The sequence below is a fragment of the Cherax quadricarinatus genome, chromosome 71 (genome assembly GCF_038502225.1).
Source record: "Cherax quadricarinatus isolate ZL_2023a chromosome 71, ASM3850222v1, whole genome shotgun sequence".
Lineage (NCBI taxonomy): Eukaryota > Metazoa > Arthropoda > Malacostraca > Decapoda > Parastacidae > Cherax > Cherax quadricarinatus.
This window is the reverse complement of record NC_091362.1, coordinates 6,077,789-6,097,629: the sequence shown is the minus strand read 5'-3', so window position 1 is coordinate 6,097,629 and position 19,841 is coordinate 6,077,789. Positions and strand designations below refer to the sequence as shown.

Here is a 19,841-nt window from a genome sequence, read left to right as displayed (position 1 = left end):
AGCTAAGTAATGAGTGTACTATGTGTATTTTACTTTTTTATTGTTTTTTAATACCTTGTTCTGTTGGTAACTTAATATGTGTTAGTGTAAACTTGTTATCTAGCATTTATATGCATTTATAAGTGGGAAAAAAGGGCGTTTCACTTTACGGTGATTTCCGCTTTACAGAGGTACCCTGGAATCTAACCTACCATTGAAGAGGGGCCTTACTGAATTTTTTTTTTTTATAATATTATATGTTTTTCAAAGTGTTTTAGCACTTTGACCCTTTCAGGGTTTCTGACGTATTAGTACAACTTACGAACCAGGGTTTTTGACATACTAGTATGCCTAAATTCTAGTGCCCTCAAATCTAGTGAGAGAAAGCTGATAGGCCTACATATGAAACAATGGATCTATGTGGTCAGTGTGCGCAGTATAAAAAAAAACCTGCAGCACACAGTGCGTAATTAGAAAAAAAAAACGTTGACATTGTTTTTGGTTTAAAACAGCGAGTTTGCACTGTATTTTCGTATGGTATTTATGATGGTATTCTAGTTTTCCTGGTCTCATTTTATAGAATGGAAGACATATTAGAGAAATTGAGATGATTTTGATTGGTTTTACAATGAAAAGTACCTTGAAATTGAGCTCAAAGTAGCAGAAATCTTTGATTTTTGCCAAAGTTCAAAAGTAAACAAATCATGCTACGCGTCCAATACACGTCAACTGGTGAGTCTAATATTCTTTCGTAAGTGCATTGATATTATTTATACCATTTCTACATTAATGCAGTAGTCTGCATTAGTGGAAAGCAAAAGAATGTAAGAGGGGCATGGGGACGTTGCTAATGAACAGAGGAAATGTTATTTTAGTGCCAGGAATGTCTTTCTTGTTTATTCTGGACCCTATTTGGAAATTGGCATCTTTTGAAATTTGTGTGAAATTGGCAAAATTGCTAAATTCTGACCATTTTATTGGGTAGTTGAAATCGGTAAATGGGTGGTTTCTTGTACTCATTCGATAGAAAAAATGGAGTTCTAGCGAAATAGTTATGATTTTTATCAACTAGTGCACTGAAATTGGCCGAAAATAGGACTCAAAGTGGGCAAAATCGCCGATGCGTAAACATCGTCGAGACTGCTAACTTCGCAAGAGCATAATTCCGTAAGTTTTCCATCAAATTTCATAATTTTGGTGTCATTATGATCAGGAAAAGATTCTCTATCTTTTCATGAGAATTTTTTTTTTTTTTTTTAAATATGTCGGCCCTGAGAACAAGTCTGGGAGAGGGCCTGTCGACCCTAAAAGGGTTAAACATTGATTCACTTTGAATAATTGGTATATATACGGTATGACTGGGGTTTTTTTTTTTTTTACTATTTTGGTCTTCTAAGACTATGTACAAGGAATACGTATATCATTACAACTGTTTCAGTGTGTAATACTTCTCAAAATATGGAAATAAATAATAGTGATAGACTTTACTGGGTTATATATTTGGTACATATACAGGAGGGCCCCCCACTTACACAGCAGGTTAGGTTCTGGGCTACTGCTGTAAAGCGAAAATTGCTGTAAAGTGATACATAGCCTTTTTTGCACTTTAAAATGCATATAAAAGCCTGTTAACATGTTTACACTATCATATATTAAGTAAGCAATAGACCCAGGCCTAAAAAATGTGAATACAGTACACACATTACTTCTTTCTTTCAACTCACTGGTTGTGTCCCAGCGAGGCAGGGTGGCCCAAAAAAGACAAAAAAAAGAGTTTCTCTTTATAAATTTAGTAATGTATACAGGAGAAGAGGTTACTAGCCCATTGCTCCTGGCATTAGTGGCCTCTTATGACACGCATGGCTGACGGAGGAAGAATTCTGTTCCACTTCCCGATGGAGATAAGAGGAAATAAACAACAAGAACAAGAACTACAGTGGACCCCCGGTTTACGATCAGCTCCCAATGCGACCAATTATGTAAGTGTATTTATGTAAGTGCGTTTGTATGTGTATGTTTGGGGGTCTGAAATGGACTAATCTAATTCACAATATTCCTTATGGGAACAAATTCGGTCAGTACTGGCACCTGAACATACTTCTGGAATGAAATAATATCGTAAACCGGGGGTCCACTGTAGTAAGAAAAGAGAAGAAAACCCAGAGGGGTGTGTGTATATATATGTTTGTACATGCATGTGTAGTGTGACCTAAGTGTAAGTAGAAGTAGCAAGACGTACCTGAAATCTTGCATATTTATGATACAGAAAAAGAGACACCAGCAATACTACCATCATATAAAACAATTACGTACAGGCTTCCCTTTGGCACTCACTTGGCAGGACAGTAGTATATCCCTGGGTGGTTGCTGTCTACCAGCCTACTACCTAGCACACAATACTTACCTTAAAATATTTTTTCCTTAGCTTATAGTGAATAGTGAACATATTTATTGTAGGAAGTCTGAAAAAAATAAAGAATGGGCATAACTGAAAACTGCTGCATTAGTGAAACACCGTACAGCGAACTGCTGTAAAACAAGACCCTTCCTTTATTTTATGATTATTTTATTATAATTTTTTCTACTAATTTGATCTCCTAAGGCTATGTATAATGAACACTTATAATATTACAATTATTTTAGAGTATAATACTCATCAAAACATGGAAATTATTCAGAATGTTTGACTATTGGGTTAGCCTGGGTTATATACCTAGTGTACTTTGTGACTGAACTCCACTGTTAGTATCATGAAATTGTTATAAATTTGGACTGAATAAGTCATCTTTGAGCCATTTGCAAACCCTGTTTGCTGGTAGGCAAGCTGGTGTTGGAACAACAGATCCTGGTGCCTCTGTTTACTTTTGCTAGTGAGGCATACTTGTATGTCAGATACAGTCATTCCCCTGAGTAGTTGAACCATGATTCACTGTATGGACCCTGCTGGCCTTAGATTTTTTTCAAATGTATGGACAGATGGAAGAAGCAGCAGAGAGTTGTCCTGAGGTAAAAAAATACTGGCAGGTGGCAGATTTGTGGGTACAAAATATGGTGTGTGTTAGTACATTGGACAGTACCAGCGCCTGCGTACTAGTATGTCTGACATAGTACCAGCACCTGTGTACTAGGATGTTGGACACTGTACCAGCACCTGTGTACTAGTATGTCGGATACAGTACCAGAACCTGCATACTAGTATGTTGGACACAGTAAAAGGGTTAAGTTTGGCAGTCCTACACTTAATCTTTGGTCAACAAACCCTAAATATTTGTTTCTCATTACTTTTACCCAGATGTCATCTATGAAATCAAAGGGATGCTGTATTCAAAGTGTAGAGTATTTGTACTTCCATCTTATACAATTTAAGAAGCTTAAGTAACTTTTGTAACTTTACACCAAAAGATACACAACAAGAGTTATATGTGCATGTAAAACATTACACTGATCATGTACAAGTGATTTTTTAACACATATGTGAATGTGTTCTAATTTCAGAAGTAATGCTTTTTTAAAAAAAAAAAAAGGCAAAATATCTTCAATCAAAACTCAGAAAAGATTTGATCCCGAGCATTCCACATTCTCAAGGTTACACTAATACCTAATTGTCAAACAGAAAATGTACTGCACACTATATTAGGAAAAAAGAGTAATAAAAATCATATTTACCTATGAATTTCAGCACGTTGTTCTTTTGAAAACTCTGGCGAGAAGGCAAGATCTTCAATCCCAGAGTCTTGCCTGAAATTCTGTATAATATCTCTTATACGTTTTTTAAATTGTGGAGTAACACCAGCATCTTCATGTCCAAGTCCTTGTCGATGATGTACTTCATGTGGTCTGAAATAGATCTCAATTTTCATTTCAGTGCAATTTATCTGGGAAGAATTTGGTTTTCAATAGGAAGTAGACCAACTGGCCTTACTGCTTACTGTATTTTAACATGACAGTAGAGCTTAACTAAATATAATAATGATGATGATGATGATAATTTTTTAACAAACCAGCCATCTCCCTATTCTTCTTCCAGCCTCCCTTCAACTCCCATAGAAAATTGGTAACACATTTTGTCCTATTGTATTTCTATTGTAACTAAGTAACTTGCTGTATCTTCACTATCTCTATTCAGTCACTCCACAAAACTGAAGATCATTGAATCAGTTTGAAATAATAAATCATACTTTTGAAATTGTATCATTTGTTCATTTGCTATCTTTCTTACTGTACATATGACTGTAGTTAACTGCAAAATAAATCCTACTTAATAGTCTATGTCTAAATCTTAAGTAACTTTTAAGTGTCAGGATTAGTTTACTCAAAATGCTTTACATATTAGTGGCTTTCTTTCATGCCTACCAATGTTTTCTTACATGCAAACTATGCTATTTGTACTCCATAAATAAAAATTGTATTGTACTGTAGTATATAGGATGCCTCAGAACATGATTAATGAAAACAAGAATGGTTGCTTTAGTGGTTGAAGTGTTTGTTTTTTGGCTTTTTTAAATTAGAATAAATTGAAAATTGTATAAAATTGGCAAAATTATCAATGTCTGTGCACTTTGTAGGGTAATTCTGATAGTTGAATGGACAATTTCTTCTGATCAATGGAGAATACAAAAGGCATACTAGCAAACTGGATTTGTTTGAGCACTGGAACTGGCCTAAAATAGGCTTCAAGGTAGGCAAAATCACTTGTATAAAGTGCTCTCTGACCTCCAAATTCACAACTGCATAATTCCATAAGTATTACATTATATTTTGGATTTTTAGTGTCATTAAATATAGAAAAAATTCTCTTGTCATTTTAGAAGGTAAATTTCTGCATATTTTTCAAAAATGGCAACACAGAAAGGGCTTTCAATTTGGGGAGGTTTGAAAGTGAAAGGGTTAAGAAAAGAATGAAAGTCTTCTATAGCTGTTGCTGGGTTGATGGTTAATAATGATCAGTGACATATCTGGGGTTAGGCATAACTTAACTTAACCCCTTCCATGTTTCCCACATAGATCTACGTTTTAAACGCAGGAGCCTCATATATGCTGCAAGCGGTAAATTTTGGCCTAGACATGAGGAAATGGGCATGTGCAGTGAGTGTGTACAATATAAAAATTCTGCTCCACATGATGCATGGTGGGAAAAATAAACCTCTGAGCTATTTTTGATGCAAAATAAAGATTGCAAGGGGTTGTCTAGGTAGGTTTTTATTATTTTATTGGCCGTCTCTTGGTATCAATTGAGAGAAAGGAAGATATACTAATGACAGAGATGATTTTGGTTGGTTTCAGGACCAGAAGTAGCTTGAAATAAGCCTCAAAGTAGCAGATATACAATATTCGATTTTTGGCAGTTTTCCTGAGGAAGGGTAGGGCCCACATTCCCTTCCACCCTAAATCTGTTTTAACAATGTTTACTACATTTGCTGCTATTACTGGGATGCCCTAAACCATGGCCAATCATTCTTGGCTATATTTTATTATCCAAGAAACAGGCCAAAACTTCGATTTTTGGTCTGATTAATTAGTAACTAAATAACAAAAAGGCACAATACCATGACTGGAACAATACACAAATAACTGGCACATTTATTTATTTATTTATTTATTTATTTATTTATTTATTTAATAATTTGAACATACATACAGAGGTACATAGGAGAGAGAAGCTTACAATGACGTTTCAGTCTGACTTGGACCATTTATAAAGTCACACTGGCAAAAAGGAAAGATGGAGGGAGTATACATAGGCCAGCAGACAGGGACGGGACAAGAGAGGTAGTAGGAAAGAAAGAGACGTAGTGGTAGAGGTAGTAGTAGCCGAGTCAGTCAAAGACTAAGAGGAGCACTACAATGTACCTTTGAAGAGTTTTGAGAATTTTACTAGTACTCTCAGAGCCTGGCCATGGGCCAGGCTCATCCAGTGCTTGCCTGATCAACCAGGCTGTTGCTGCTGGAGGCCCGCTGCCCCACATATCCATTAGTCTGGTTGATCTGGCACCTGGTGAAGATACTTGTCCAGTTTCCTCCTGAAGGCTTCTACACTTGTTCCAGCCATGTTTCTGATATCTTCTGGTAAGATGTTGAATAGTCTGGGATCCCAGATGTTGATAAAGTGCTCCCTTATTGTCCCCATTGCACCCGTGCTCCTCACTGGGTTTATTTTACACTTCTTCCCATATCTCTCACTCCAGTATGGTGTTATGGCAGTGTGCAGATTTGGGACCAGGCCCTCGATTACTTTCCAGGTGCAGTGGAGCCTCTACTTGCGAGTGCATCTGCGTGTGAGCTTTTCCAAATACGAGCAGTCGATGGGTTGATTTTTTGTTTCCATACGTGAGCAAAATTTCCAAAAACGAGCAGACCTCAAGGCAGGTTCCTTGATGCTGGTGAGGGACTCTTGCTCTTGATCTAGGGAATTGTATCTCATTTGTTTGTTGGACTATCTTATTGAAACTTGGGCAATGTATAATGAAAAGATGCTTCTTAACGTGCACCAAAAATGAAAGAAATCTAAGCATAAATAATGGAGTTCACTTCTCAGCAATTAGCCACCCCTTAGCGGTATTTTCGTATGGTTTTTATGGTTGTATTCTCGTTTTTTGGTTTCATTTGATAGAATAGAAGATGTATTACAGAAATAGATATGATTTGGATTGCTTTCACGACGAAAAGTACCTTGAAACTGAGCTCAACACAGGAGAAACGTTCGATTGTTTTGGCTATGTTCAAGAGTAAACAAATTACATCACTGTCCATTCATTCCAATATGCAGTCGTGAATGGGTTGACATTATTTATACAATTATTGCAATAAGGCATAACAGTAAATCTTATATTTTTTGTGTGAATAAAAATTACAAATTATTTATATTGTAATAATAATAATAATAATAATAATATGTATAATAGTAATAGTACGTATAATAATATAATACAATAAGAATAATAAAACAATACAACAAGAATAATAATATAATACGTATAATATTACATATATAATAATAATGTACTACATAATAATAATTATGATAATAGAAGGCTTCAAAAGGCCGTCACTAGATGGCAGTGTTTACCACAACATAGAGGGAGCGGTTGTGGCCACCTCCACCTGTTACATAATGGCATATTTTATTCATTCTAGAGTATATATCGGGTTTCTGTGTTATTTATATTGTTTATTATTTCATATTAGATGAACTGTGATAGATAAAGAAGCCGTAGAGTTGATGATAGCAAAATATTCAAGGGGTATTTTGTCCTGTCTCCAGACAAACTCTCGTCAGCTGTCGCTGCCACCACATATATAATGACATATTCATTCTCGAGTATATATCAGGTTTCTATGTTATTTATATTGTTTATTATGTCATATTAGATGAACTATGATAGATAAATAAGCCATATAGATGATATTAGCGAAATTATTTAAGAAGTATTTTGTCCAGTCTCCAGACAAACTCTCGTCCACCACGACACCGCCCATACCACTGCATGAATTACATATTTTATTCATTTTAGAGTATATATATCAGGTTTCTATGTTATTTATATTGTTTATTATGCCATATTAGATGAAGTGAGATAGATAAATAAGCCGTAGAGTTGATATTAGCGAAATTATTGAAGCACAGAATTCCACTGGACGGATTAATTGCATTTCAATTAATTTAAATGAGGAAAATTGACTCTGCAAATGAGCAAATCCAGTTGCGAGCAAGGTCATGGAACGGATTAAACTCGCAAGTAGAGGTTCCACTGTATATATTATCATGCATTTCTCTCTTCTCCACTCCAATGAGTACAAGTTCAAGACCTGAAGGCGTTCCCAGTAATTTGCATGCTTTACTGGCTCAACGCGAGCTGTAAACGATCTCTGTATTTGTTCCAGCTCTGATATTTCTCCTGCTTTGAACAGGGCCGTCAGCAATGAGCAATATTCTAAATGAGGTAGCACTAGCGATTTGAAGTGTCACCATTGGCATTATTTCCCTTGTTTTGAAAGTTCTCAATACCCACCCTGTCATCTTCCTGGCTGTTGTGATTTTTGTCTTATGTTCCTTAAAAGAAAGGTCAGCTGACATAATTATTCCCAGGTCTTTTACATGTTCGTTTTGTTTTATTTGGTGACCCTCTTGAGGTCTTCATTCTTTCCATACCTAAGCAGGTGGAACTTATCACCATTGAACATCATGTTGTTCTCCACTGCCCACTGGAAAACCCTGCTTATGTCTTCCTGTAATTTTTCAGTGTCCTCTACTGTAGTGACTTTCATGCTTATTTGAGTGTCATCTGCAAATGATACAAAACTGTGATGGGTGTTTTTATCTATGTCTGCTATGAAGATGAAAAACAGCAGAGGTGCCAGGACAGTGCCGTGGGGCACTGAGCTTTTGACCTCACTGATGCTACAAATTTCAATCAGAAATTTGCACTCTTCATAATTTTCCTGTCTTGGCTACCCTTCCCATTTCATAGGCTCTGCCTTCTCACATGCTAAATGGACTTTCTTCTCTCTCAAACTCTACTCCTGGGAACTATCCTGTCCTCTGCTTTCCCTATACATGTATTTCCAGTCTTTCTAATCTCAGCAACTCTCTTCGTTCCTTAGACATCAAACTTACTTTTCGCCAAACTAACACTCTTCGCACCAATCTAGTTTATACCTCTCCTCCCTCTATAGATTCTCCTGGTGTCTATGTCTTGTTCCTCTTGTCCTCTTCAGTACTTTGGAGAAACCAGCTGTTATCTTTCTTACAAACTCAAGGAGCACAAAAGAAGTGTTAGGCTTGCCAACACCAACAATTCTCTTTTCTGTCATGTCAAAGATTGCAGTCATCCTATTGACTGGTCTTTTGCTAAAACTGTCTGCCCTACGTCTAACTTTCACAGTCGCCATCTGGTTGAATCCTCCCTTATACACAATTTTTCTTGTTTGAATCTTAGTCCTGACTTTGTCTCTGCAAATGCCTTCCTTTCCCATTACATTGTAAAATGTTCCAAACTTCAGAACATCTGTGACTTAGCCTGATTCTTTTTTTCCCCCTTTTTCCTCTTCCCCTTTCCTCTTTCTCCTTCGGGTTTTCTTTCTTATTATTTTTTCCCTTCTGTGCTCTTCTTCCTACCCTTTTTGGGCCCCTAGCTCCCTTGCAGTGTTCCTCTTTCTTAGTCTTTGACTCCACTACTATTACTACCACCTCTACCACTACCTCTCTTCTTCCTTTCCTACTACCTCTCTTGTCCTGTCCCTGTCTGCTGGCCTATATATACTCCCTCCTCTCCTTGTTAGTGTGACCTCATAAATCGTCAAAGTTGGACCGAAATGTTGTTGTAAGCTCCTCTCTCCTATGTGAGGGTTATTTGTGTAATGATTAATAAAAAATGGAGGGCAAGTGTTAGGTAGGAGAGACATGGGGATGGGATTAACAAACAACGGATAGGCTGTTTTAGTGGCTGGAAGGCATACAATGTTTATTTTGGATTTGTTATTAAACTGGAATTTGTTGAATTTTGTGTAAAATTAAAAAAAATTACTGATTTCTTTACACTTTACAAGGTAATTCTGATAGTTGAATGGGCAGCTTCTTGTGTTCAATCGATGGAATGAAAAGCATACTAGCTAAATAGCTAGGAATTTGGTTGATTTGAGCAATGGAATTGGATAAAATAAGACTCAGTGGGCAAAATAGCCAATGCATAAATTTACATCTTTGTCACTGACTTCAGAAAAAGATTCTTCCATTTCATAATTTTTTTTTTAAATTGTGACACTGACCACTTTTAATTTTGAGGGTAGTGACAGTGAAAGAGTAAACTTTTGATCCTACTTACAAAACCAATAATACTGTTTACATAACATAACAATACAGCAATACCTTGCATAATACAGTTAATGAGTGTCAATAAATGCCATACTATGCAATACTGTACTGATCAAGGTATTATTATAATGTGTTTTAATGTGAGGAGATCCAACCATACAATTAAATTTGTCAGATCACAAAAATATTTAGCTGTTAGCTTAATACAAATCAATGTACACTAAACTCTTGCACACACATGCACATAAAAAAATTACAAAAGGTAAAAACAAAAAAATAGCAGCATTATTGCACAGTTTTTTCCTTCTTTTTATCAATATACATATCTTTATAGCATCGAATATCATTTTGTAACACCTGCCTAACTCTAAAGCTTCGTTCAATGTTTGGATCTGCCAGGGGATTCTTCCAGGGGCAGTACACATGTACTCTTAGTAAATATTAAAATTAATAAACTTAAAAACTTAAGCCGGGAGCAATGGGCTAGTAACCCCTTCTCCTGTATACAATTACTAAAAAAGAGAAGAAGAAAAACTTTATAAAACTGGGTTGCTTAAATGTGCGTGGATGTAGTGCGGATGACAAGAAACAGATGATTGCTGATGTTATGAATGAAAAGAAGTTGGATGTCCTGGCCCTAAGCGAAACAAAGCTGAAGGGGGTAGGAGAGTTTCAGTGGGGGGAAATAAATGGGATTAAATCTGGAGTATCTGAGAGAGTTAGAGCAAAGGAAGGGGTAGCAGTAATGTTAAATGATCAGTTATGGAAGGAGAAAAGAGAATATGAATGTGTAAATTCAAGAATTATGTGGATTAAAGTCAAGGTTGGATGCGAGAAGTGGGTCATAATAAGCGTGTATGCACCTGGAGAAGAGAGGAATGCAGAGGAGAGAGAGAGATTTTGGGAGATGTTAAGTGAATGTATAGGAGCCTTTGAACCAAGTGAGAGAGTAATTGTGGTAGGGGACTTGAATGCTAAAGTAGGAGAAACTTTTAGAGAGGGTGTGGTAGGTAAGTTTGGGGTGCCAGGTGTAAATGATAATGGGAGCCCTTTGATTGAACTTTGTATAGAAAGGGGTTTAGTTATAGGTAATACATATTTTAAGAAAAAGAGGATAAATAAGTATACACGATATGATGTAGGGCGAAATGACAGTAGTTTGTTGGATTATGTATTGGTAGATAAAAGACTGTTGAGTAGACTTCAGGATGTACATGTTTATAGAGGGGCCACAGATATATCAGATCACTTTCTAGTTGTAGCTACACTGAGAGTAAAAGGTAGATGGGATACAAGGAGAATAGAAGCATCAGGGAAGAGAGAGGTGAAGGTTTATAAACTAAAAGAGGAGGCAGTTAGGGTAAGATATAAACAGCTATTGGAGGATAGATGGGCTAATGAGAGCATAGGCAATGGGGTCGAAGAGGTATGGGGTAGGTTTAAAAATGTAGTGTTAGAGTGTTCAGCAGAAGTTTGTGGTTACAGGAAAGTGGGTGCAGGAGGGAAGAGGAGCGATTGGTGGAATGATGATGTAAAGAGAGTAGTAAGGGAGAAAAAGTTAGCATATGAGAAGTTTTTACAAAGTAGAAGTGATGCAAGGAGGGAAGAGTATATGGAGAAAAAGAGAGAAGTTAAGAGAGTGGTGAAGCAATGTAAAAAGAGAGCAAATGAGAGAGTGGGTGAGATGTTATCAACAAATTTTGTTGAAAATAAGAAAAAGTTTTGGAGTGAGATTAATAAGTTAAGAAAGCCTAGAGAACAAATGGATTTGTCAGTTAAAAATAGGAGAGGAGAGTTATTAAATGGAGAGTTAGAGGTATTGGGAAGATGGAAGGAATATTTTGAGGAATTGTTAAATGTTGATGAAGATAGGGAAGCTGTGATTTCGTGTATAGGGCAAGGAGGAATAACATCTTGTAGGAGTGAGGAAGAGCCAGTTGTGAGTGTGGGGGAAGTTCGTGAGGCAGTAGGCAAAATGAAAGGGGGTAAGGCAGCCGGGATTGATGGGATAAAGATAGAAATGTTAAAAGCAGGTGGGGATATAGTTTTGGAGTGGTTGGTGCAATTATTTAATAAATGTATGGAAGAGGGTAAGGTACCTAGGGATTGGCAGAGAGCATGCATAGTTCCTTTGTATAAAGGCAAAGGGGATAAAAGAGAGTGCAAAAATTATAGGGGGATAAGTCTGTTGAGTGTACCTGGTAAAGTGTATGGTAGAGTTATAATTGAAAGAATTAAGAGTAAGACGGAGAATAGGATAGCAGATGAACAAGGAGGCTTTAGGAAAGGTAGGGGGTGTGTGGACCAGGTGTTTACAGTGAAACATATAAGTGAACAGTATTTAGATAAGGCTAAAGAGGTCTTTGTGGCATTTATGGATTTGGAAAAGGCATATGACAGGGTGGATAGGGGGGCAATGTGGCAGATGTTGCAAGTGTATGGTGTAGGAGGTAGGTTACTGAAAGCAGTGAAGAGTTTTTACGAGGATAGTGAGGCTCAAGTTAGAGTATGTAGGAAAGAAGGAAATTTTTTCCCAGTAAAGGTAGGCCTTAGACAAGGATGTGTGATGTCACCGTGGTTGTTTAATATATTTATAGATGGGGTTGTAAGAGAAGTAAATGCGAGGGTCTTGGCAAGAGGCGTGGAGTTAAAAGACAAAGAATCACACACAAAGTGGGAGTTGTCACAGCTGCTCTTTGCTGATGACACTGTGCTCTTGGGAGATTCTGAAGAGAAGTTGCAGAGATTGGTGGATGAATTTGGTAGGGTGTGCAAAAGAAGAAAATTAAAGGTGAATACAGGAAAGAGTAAGGTTATGAGGATAACAAAAAGATTAGGTGATGAAAGATTGAATATCAGATTGGAGGGAGAGAGTATGGAGGAGGTGAATGTATTCAGATATTTGGGAGTGGACGTGTCAGCGGATGGGTCTATGAAAGATGAGGTGAATCATAGAATTGATGAGGGAAAAAGAGTGAGTGGTGCACTTAGGAGTCTGTGGAGACAAAGAACTTTGTCCTTGGAGGCAAAGAGGGGAATGTATGAGAGTATAGTTTTACCAACGCTCTTATATGGGTGTGAAGCATGGGTGATGAATGTTGCAGCGAGGAGAAGGCTGGAGGCAGTGGAGATGTCATGTCTGAGGGCAATGTGTGGTGTGAATATAATGCAGAGAATTCGTAGTTTGGAAGTTAGGAGGAGGTGCGGGATTACCAAAACTGTTGTCCAGAGGGCTGAGGAAGGGTTGTTGAGGTGGTTCGGACATGTAGAGAGAATGGAGCGAAACAGAATGACTTCAAGAGTGTATCAGTCTGTAGTGGAAGGAAGGCGGGGTAGGGGTCGGCCTAGGAAGGGTTGGAGGGAGGGGGTAAAGGAGGTTTTGTGTGCGAGGGGCTTGGACTTCCAGCAGGCATGCGTGAGCGTGTTTGATAGGAGTGAATGGAGACAAATGGTTTTTAATACTTGACGTGCTGTTGGAGTGTGAGCAAAGTAACATTTATGAAGGGATTCAGGGAAACCGGCAGGCCGGACTTGAGTCCTGGAGATGGGAAGTACAGTGCCTGCACTCTGAAGGAGGGGTGTTAATGTTGCAGTTTAAAAACTGTAGTGTAAAGCACCCTTCTGGCAAGACAGTGATGGAGTGAATGATGGTGAAAGTTTTTCTTTTTCGGGCCACCCTGCCTTGGTGGGAATCGGCCGGTGTGATAATAAAAAAAAAATAAAAACTTAAGCATGAAAAAACCATCACAAATCAATATGCAGTCCTAGTGTACACACATTCATGTGCATGCATTGAGACAGTAAGTAGAAAGAGAACATGGCCAGTCAGGTCCAGTTCATATACATACTGTACATGACTCATATAAGTGATAGTGTCCTGCAGATATTCAATTGCAGATACATTGACATTCATCAAAAACAAAAAACTGAAGAACCATTTAGTACACAAAGATAAATAATGGAAATCATGGACCCCAGTGAAAATAAGTCACCTGTCTGATTTTTCTGGGTTATCCTAGGTAATTTACACACGTTACTATTATAATTTGTGTAACTGTATTTATGTGTACCTGTACCTAAATAAACTTACTAATTTGAAACCCTAAGCAATGATGTAAGAACAGAAGGAAATAGCCTTGTTTGCCATAAAACACAGTAAATAAAATTTCTTCTTTCAACAAACCAGCCATATCCCAATGAGGCAGAGTGGCCCAAAAAAGAAAAATGAAAGTTTCTTTTTAAATTTAAAAACATATACAGGAGAAGGGGTTACTAGCCCCTTGTTCCCGGCATTTTAGTCGCCTCTTACAACACACAAGGTTTATAAAGGAAGAATTCTGTTTCACCTCCCCATGAAGTAAATAATTTTTTTTAATACGTCAGCCATTTCCCACTGAGGCAGGATGACCCAAAAAGAAAAAAGAAAAAACTCATCAAAATTCAACACTGTCATCACCATTCATATATAATCACTGTCTTTGCAGAGGTGCTCAGATATGACAGTTTAGACATCACTCCAAACTGCTAATATCCCAAACCCCTTCTTTAAAGTGCAAGCACTGTACTTCCCATTTCCAGTTTCCGGTTTCCCTGAATCCCTTCAAAAATATTACCCTGCTCACTTTCCAACAGCTTGTCAGAAATAAAATTTATATTAATATATTTACAGAGGGGGTTGTAAGAGAAGTAAATGCGAGGGTCTTGGCAAGAGGCGTGGAGTTAAAAGATAAAGAATCACACATAAAGTGGGAGTTGTCACAGTTGCTCTTTGCTGATGACACTGTGCTCTTGGGAGATTCTGAAGAGAAGTTGCAGAGATTGGTGGATGAATTTGGTAGGGTATGCAAAAGAAGAAAATTAAAAGTGAATACAGGAAAGAGTAAGGTTATGAGGATAACAAAAAGATTAGGTGATGAAAGATTGGATATCAGATTGGAGGGAGAGAGTATGGAGGAGGTGAATGTATTCAGATATTTGGGAGTGGACGTGTCAGCGGATGGGTCTATGAAAGATGAGGTGAATCATAGAATTGATGAGGGGAAAAGGGTGAGTGGTGCACTTAGGAGTCTGTGGAGACAAAGAACTTTGTCCTTGGAGGCAAAGAGGGGAATGTATGAGAGTATAGTTTTACCAACGCTCTTATATGGGTGTGAAGCATGGGTGATGAATGTTGCAGCGAGGAGAAGGCTGGAGGCAGTGGAGATGTCATGTCTGAGGGCAATGTGTGGTGTGAATATAATGCAGAGAATTCGTAGTTTGGAAGTTAGGAGGAGGTGCAGGATTACCAAAACCGTTGTCCAGAGGGCTGAGGAAGGGTTGTTGAGGTGGTTCGGACATGTAGAGAGAATGGAGCGAAACAGTGACTTCAAGAGTGTATCAGTCTGTACTGGAAGGAAGGTGGGGTAGGGGTCGGCCTAGGAAAGGTTGGAGGGAGGGGGTAAAGGAGGTTTTGTGTGCGAGGGGCTTGGACTTCCAGCAGGCATGCGTGAGCGTGTTTGATAGGAGTGAATGGAGACAAATGGTTTTTAATACTTGACGTGCTGTTGGAGTGTGAGCAAAGTAACATTTATGAAGGGGTTCAGGGAAACCGGCAGGCCGGACTTGAGTCCTAGAGATGGGAAGTACAGTGCCTGCACTCTGAAGGAGGGGTGTTAATGTTGCAGTTTAAAAACTGTAGTGTAAAGCACCCTTCTGGCAAGACAGTGATGGAGTGAATGATGGTGAAAGTTTTTCTTTTTTGGGCCACCCTGCCTTGGTGGGAATCGGCCAGTGTGATAATAAAAAATTTTTTTTTTATTAAATTTATAAACCATATTAAGTAGTATATCAAAACCTGTACTGTTCAAAACTGTACTATTCAACATATTGCTGTACTTTTCCCATCCCAAAAATTGGATTTACACTCTTAGAGAACTCACCTGATAGGCTCAGTAATTCCTGAGCCTTCTTTGCCAAGCCCTCCTCCTGTCCAGCCCATCATCTTCAGCAGTTTGCTACCCAGTGAACCATCATCTATGGGCTTATCTAAGGAGGCATTTATGCCTTCCACACCTGTGTACTGTGTTGTGTCACTTGTAACATTCGCAAAAGGCACCTTTTTTCCTGATGCATGTATTTGCAAAACCTGTGAACAAGTGATATATTAGTATACTATATAAAAGGATTACAGTGAATGGATGTCCTAGTTCTAAGCAAAACAAAGCTGAAGAGATTAGATTTTTAGTGGGGAGAAATAAATGGAATTAGGTTAGCTGTATTCAAGAGAATTACAGTCAAAGAGTGAGTAGTGGTAACTATGAAAAAGAGGGAATATAAATGTATAAATTGAAGGATTGTGGAGATCAAAATAAGGGTGGAATGCAAAAAGTGGATTATATAAAGTTTTTTTTGCACCTGGGAAAGAGATGAACATAGAGAAGAGAAATTTTGGGAGATGATTCTTTTTCTGTCTCATAAACACGCTAGATAACAGGGATATCTTGCAACTCCTACTTACACTTTGGTCAAACTTCACAGACACACACATGCATATATATATACATACATCTAGGTTTTCTCCTTTTTCTAAATAGCTCTTGTTCTTCTTTATTTCTTCTATTGTCCATGGGGAAGTGGAAAAGAATCTTTCCTCCGTAAGCCATGCGTGTCGTATGAGGCGACTAAAATGCCGGGAGCAATGGGCTAGTAACCCCTTCTCCTGTAGACATTTACTAAAAATTTATGAACCAGCTGAGTTTTGCAACAATTCAGTGGGGACATGTTGATATTAACGTACAGTAAACCCATGTGAAAACAAACTAATAGAGGAGAGTAGGCGGCCAGTGACAGCACTGTTGTGTATAGAGATGAAGTCGTTTTGCAAGATTGTAAAAATAACAAACAATCTTGTAACTAACAGATTTCGTCCATTGTTTCAATATCCGGTGACACAGTGAATTTCATCCCTTGTTTCCTGAAGGTCATTTAATTTAGGCACAATAAATAGAGGGTCTACTCTACTCCACAAACTGGATGTATGGTAAGAACTATCAACAAAGATGTGGTGTCAGCAAGGTTTCACTGGGACATGTTTCACTGTGTAGAGCTTTATCAAGTCAACTTCTTGTCCTAACATAAAGTTGTGTAAAGCTTTATCATCTTGTCCTAATATAATGGTGTGCAGAGCTTCATCAAGCCATCTTGTCCTAACATAACATTGTGCAGAGCTTTATCAAGTCATCTTTTTGTTCTAATATAAGCTTGTTCAGCAATTGTCAGCAGTCCTTCCAGTGGTGTTAAACATGCAGTGTGCTGTTTGTCTTAAACTAAAAAGCTAGCCTAAAACACAACTAAAAAATAATGCTGAAAAAACTGACCTCGAGACAACTAATACCTTCAACCCTTTCAGAGTTGTTTACGTACTAGTACGCGTAAATTCTAGCGCCTTCAAATCTAGCGAGAGAAAGTTGGTAGGCCTACATATGAAAGAATGGGTCTATGTGGTCAGTGTGCACAGTATTAAAGAAATCCTGCAGCACACAGTGTGTAATGAGAAAAAAAAACTTTGACCGTGTTTTTGGTTTAAAACAGCAATTTTGCACTGTATTTTCATATGGTATTTATGGTTGTATTCTAGTTTTCCTGGTCTCATTTTATAGAATGGAAGACATATTACAGAAATTGAGATGATTTTGATTGGTTTTACAATGAAAAGTACCTTGAAATTGAGCTCAAAGTAGCAGAAATGTTTGATTTTTGCCAAAGTTCAAAAGTAAACAAATCATGCCACGTGTCCAATACATGTCAACTGGTGAGTCTAATATTCTTTCACAAGTGCGCTGATACATGTATTATTTAGACCATTTCTACACTAATGCAGTAGTCTGTATAACAGTAAATCTTCTATTTTTTTGTGAGAATAAAAATTCAAAGTGGAAAGCAAAAGAAATATAAGAGGGGCCTGGGGATGTGACTAATGAAGAGAGGAAATGCTATTTTAGTACCAGGAATGTCTGTCTTGTTTATTCTGGTCCCTATTTGGAAATTGGCATCTTTTTAAATTTGTGTGAAATTGGCAAAATTGCAAATTTCTGACCACTTTATTGGATAGTTGAAATCGGTAAATGGGTGGTTTCTTGTACTCTTTCGATAGAAAAAATGGAGTTCTAACAAAATAATTATGATTTCTGTCAACTAGTACACTGGAATTGGCCAAAAATAGGGCTCAAATTGGGTGAAATCGCTGATTCGTAAACATCGTCGAGACCGTTAACTTCGCGAGAGCATAATTCCGTAAGCTTTCCATCAAATTTCATACTTTTGGTGTCATTATGATCGGGAAAAGATTCTCTATCTTTTCATAAGAAAATTTTTTTTTTCCAAAAAATTTTCAACCCTGAGAACAAGTTTAGGAGAGGGCCTTTCGACCCTGAAAGGGTTAACTAACATTTAACTAACATTAAATACTAACATACACACACATTGCTAGCTCACCAGTATACATCTATATATGCTATGAAGGTTTTTCCTTGTGCTATTCAATTTTTGAAGTGCCTTTTCAATCACACTTATGAAAAATTGCACTATAAAGACGAGCTTTATACATGAGCTGACAGTGTCATGCATTAACTTTCTTGACTATTATTTCCATGTATTAAAGAATCTTTAAAGGAGGGGTTTGGGATATTTGCTGTTTAGGGTGATATCTAAACTGTAGTAACCATGTACCTCTGCGAAGACAGTGATAGTGTGAATGAGACTGAAAGCGTTTCTTTTTATTTTTGGGGTCACTTTGCCTCAGTGATGGCAGCGTTAAAAAAATAGTTTGATCTATCAACCTAATGACTAGTCCATAAACTAATTCAAGTTTATGTGTACCATGCATGCTCTCCCCACCAAAGAAAAAAAAAATAAAACCTGCCCTACCTTGCTCTGCCCTAGCTTGCCATGCCCTGCATCCCTTCTTTTTTTTTGTCTGCCTGCTGCCCTATCTTACTTGCCTGGCCTGCCTTACCTTGCTCTGCCTTACCCTATCTGCTCTGGCCTGGCACTACCCATCTTCTGTGGCCTGCCTTATTTGTCCTGTCATGCCTGCCCTGCTCTGTCGTGCCTGCCTCGCCCTGTCATGCCTGCCCTGCTCTGCTGTGCCTGCCGTGCCCTATTGTGCCTGCCCTGCTATGTCTGTCTTGTCCTGCCCTGGCCTGCATTGCCTAGTCTGCCTTGCCCTAACAGTCCTGGCTTGACCTTACATGCTCTGCCCAGCCCTGCCTGGACTGCCCTATCCTGTCCTATCTTTCCTGCCCTGATCTGCCTTCGATCACTGAACCAAAAACCTTGGGTAGCTTTATAGATTTTGAACAAATATGTGAGTAAGAGAGGTTGGATTTGAGTAGGACCTACCTAACATCTAGCATGGGCCAGTAGGTCCTACCTAGTATGGGCCAGTAGGCCTACTTCAGTGTTCCTCTGGCCTTGTCATATAATGGTTTGATGTGAGTAAGTCCTGCCTAGCATGGGCTAGTGGGACTTGCATGGTTCCTTTATTTTTGTTTATCAATTGTCACATTTTCATTTTCTCCCATCCCTTCACCTCCTGAAGTTTTGACTAGAATATATTTTGAGTTAGAACCATTTGGCCTCTTTTAGAGTCCCTCAAAGACTAGGATAGACTTATCCATGAGATATATGAAAAACTAATGATTTTCTGGCAAAATAACACACAGTCGGGTTCTACTCAGATATATATGGTAAGTTCTCAACTTACAAACACGTTGAGAATCCTCTGTATTGTGTATACTATCATTATTATATTATTGTGTATAATATTATTATATTATTGTGTATAATATTATTATTATATCATTATTGTGTATAATTTCATTATTATATCAATAACCCTTTCAGGGTTTCTGACGTACTAGTACGGCTTACGCACCAGGGTTTTTGATGTACTAGTATGCCTAAATTCTAGCTCCCTCAAATCTAGTGAGAGAAAGCTGGTAGGCCTACATATGAAAGAATGTGTCTATGTGGTCAGTGTGCGCAGTATAAAAAAAATCCTGCAGCACACAGT

At 38.0% G+C, this 19,841-nt stretch overlaps 1 protein-coding gene across 1 annotated transcript in view; it reads right to left on the bottom strand.

Moving 5' to 3' along the window:
- LOC128700285 (uncharacterized) overlaps nucleotides 1–19,841 on the bottom strand; it is a 117,240-nt gene that overhangs the window by 10,495 nt on the left and 86,904 nt on the right. Inside the window, exons 7-8 of the mRNA XM_053793355.2 lie at nucleotides 15,709–15,914; nucleotides 3,646–3,816 (exon numbers count right to left, since the gene is read on the bottom strand). Of these exons, the coding sequence (XP_053649330.2) occupies nucleotides 3,646–3,816; nucleotides 15,709–15,914 (377 nt within the window). The remainder of the gene's footprint in view (nucleotides 1–3,645; nucleotides 3,817–15,708; nucleotides 15,915–19,841) is intronic.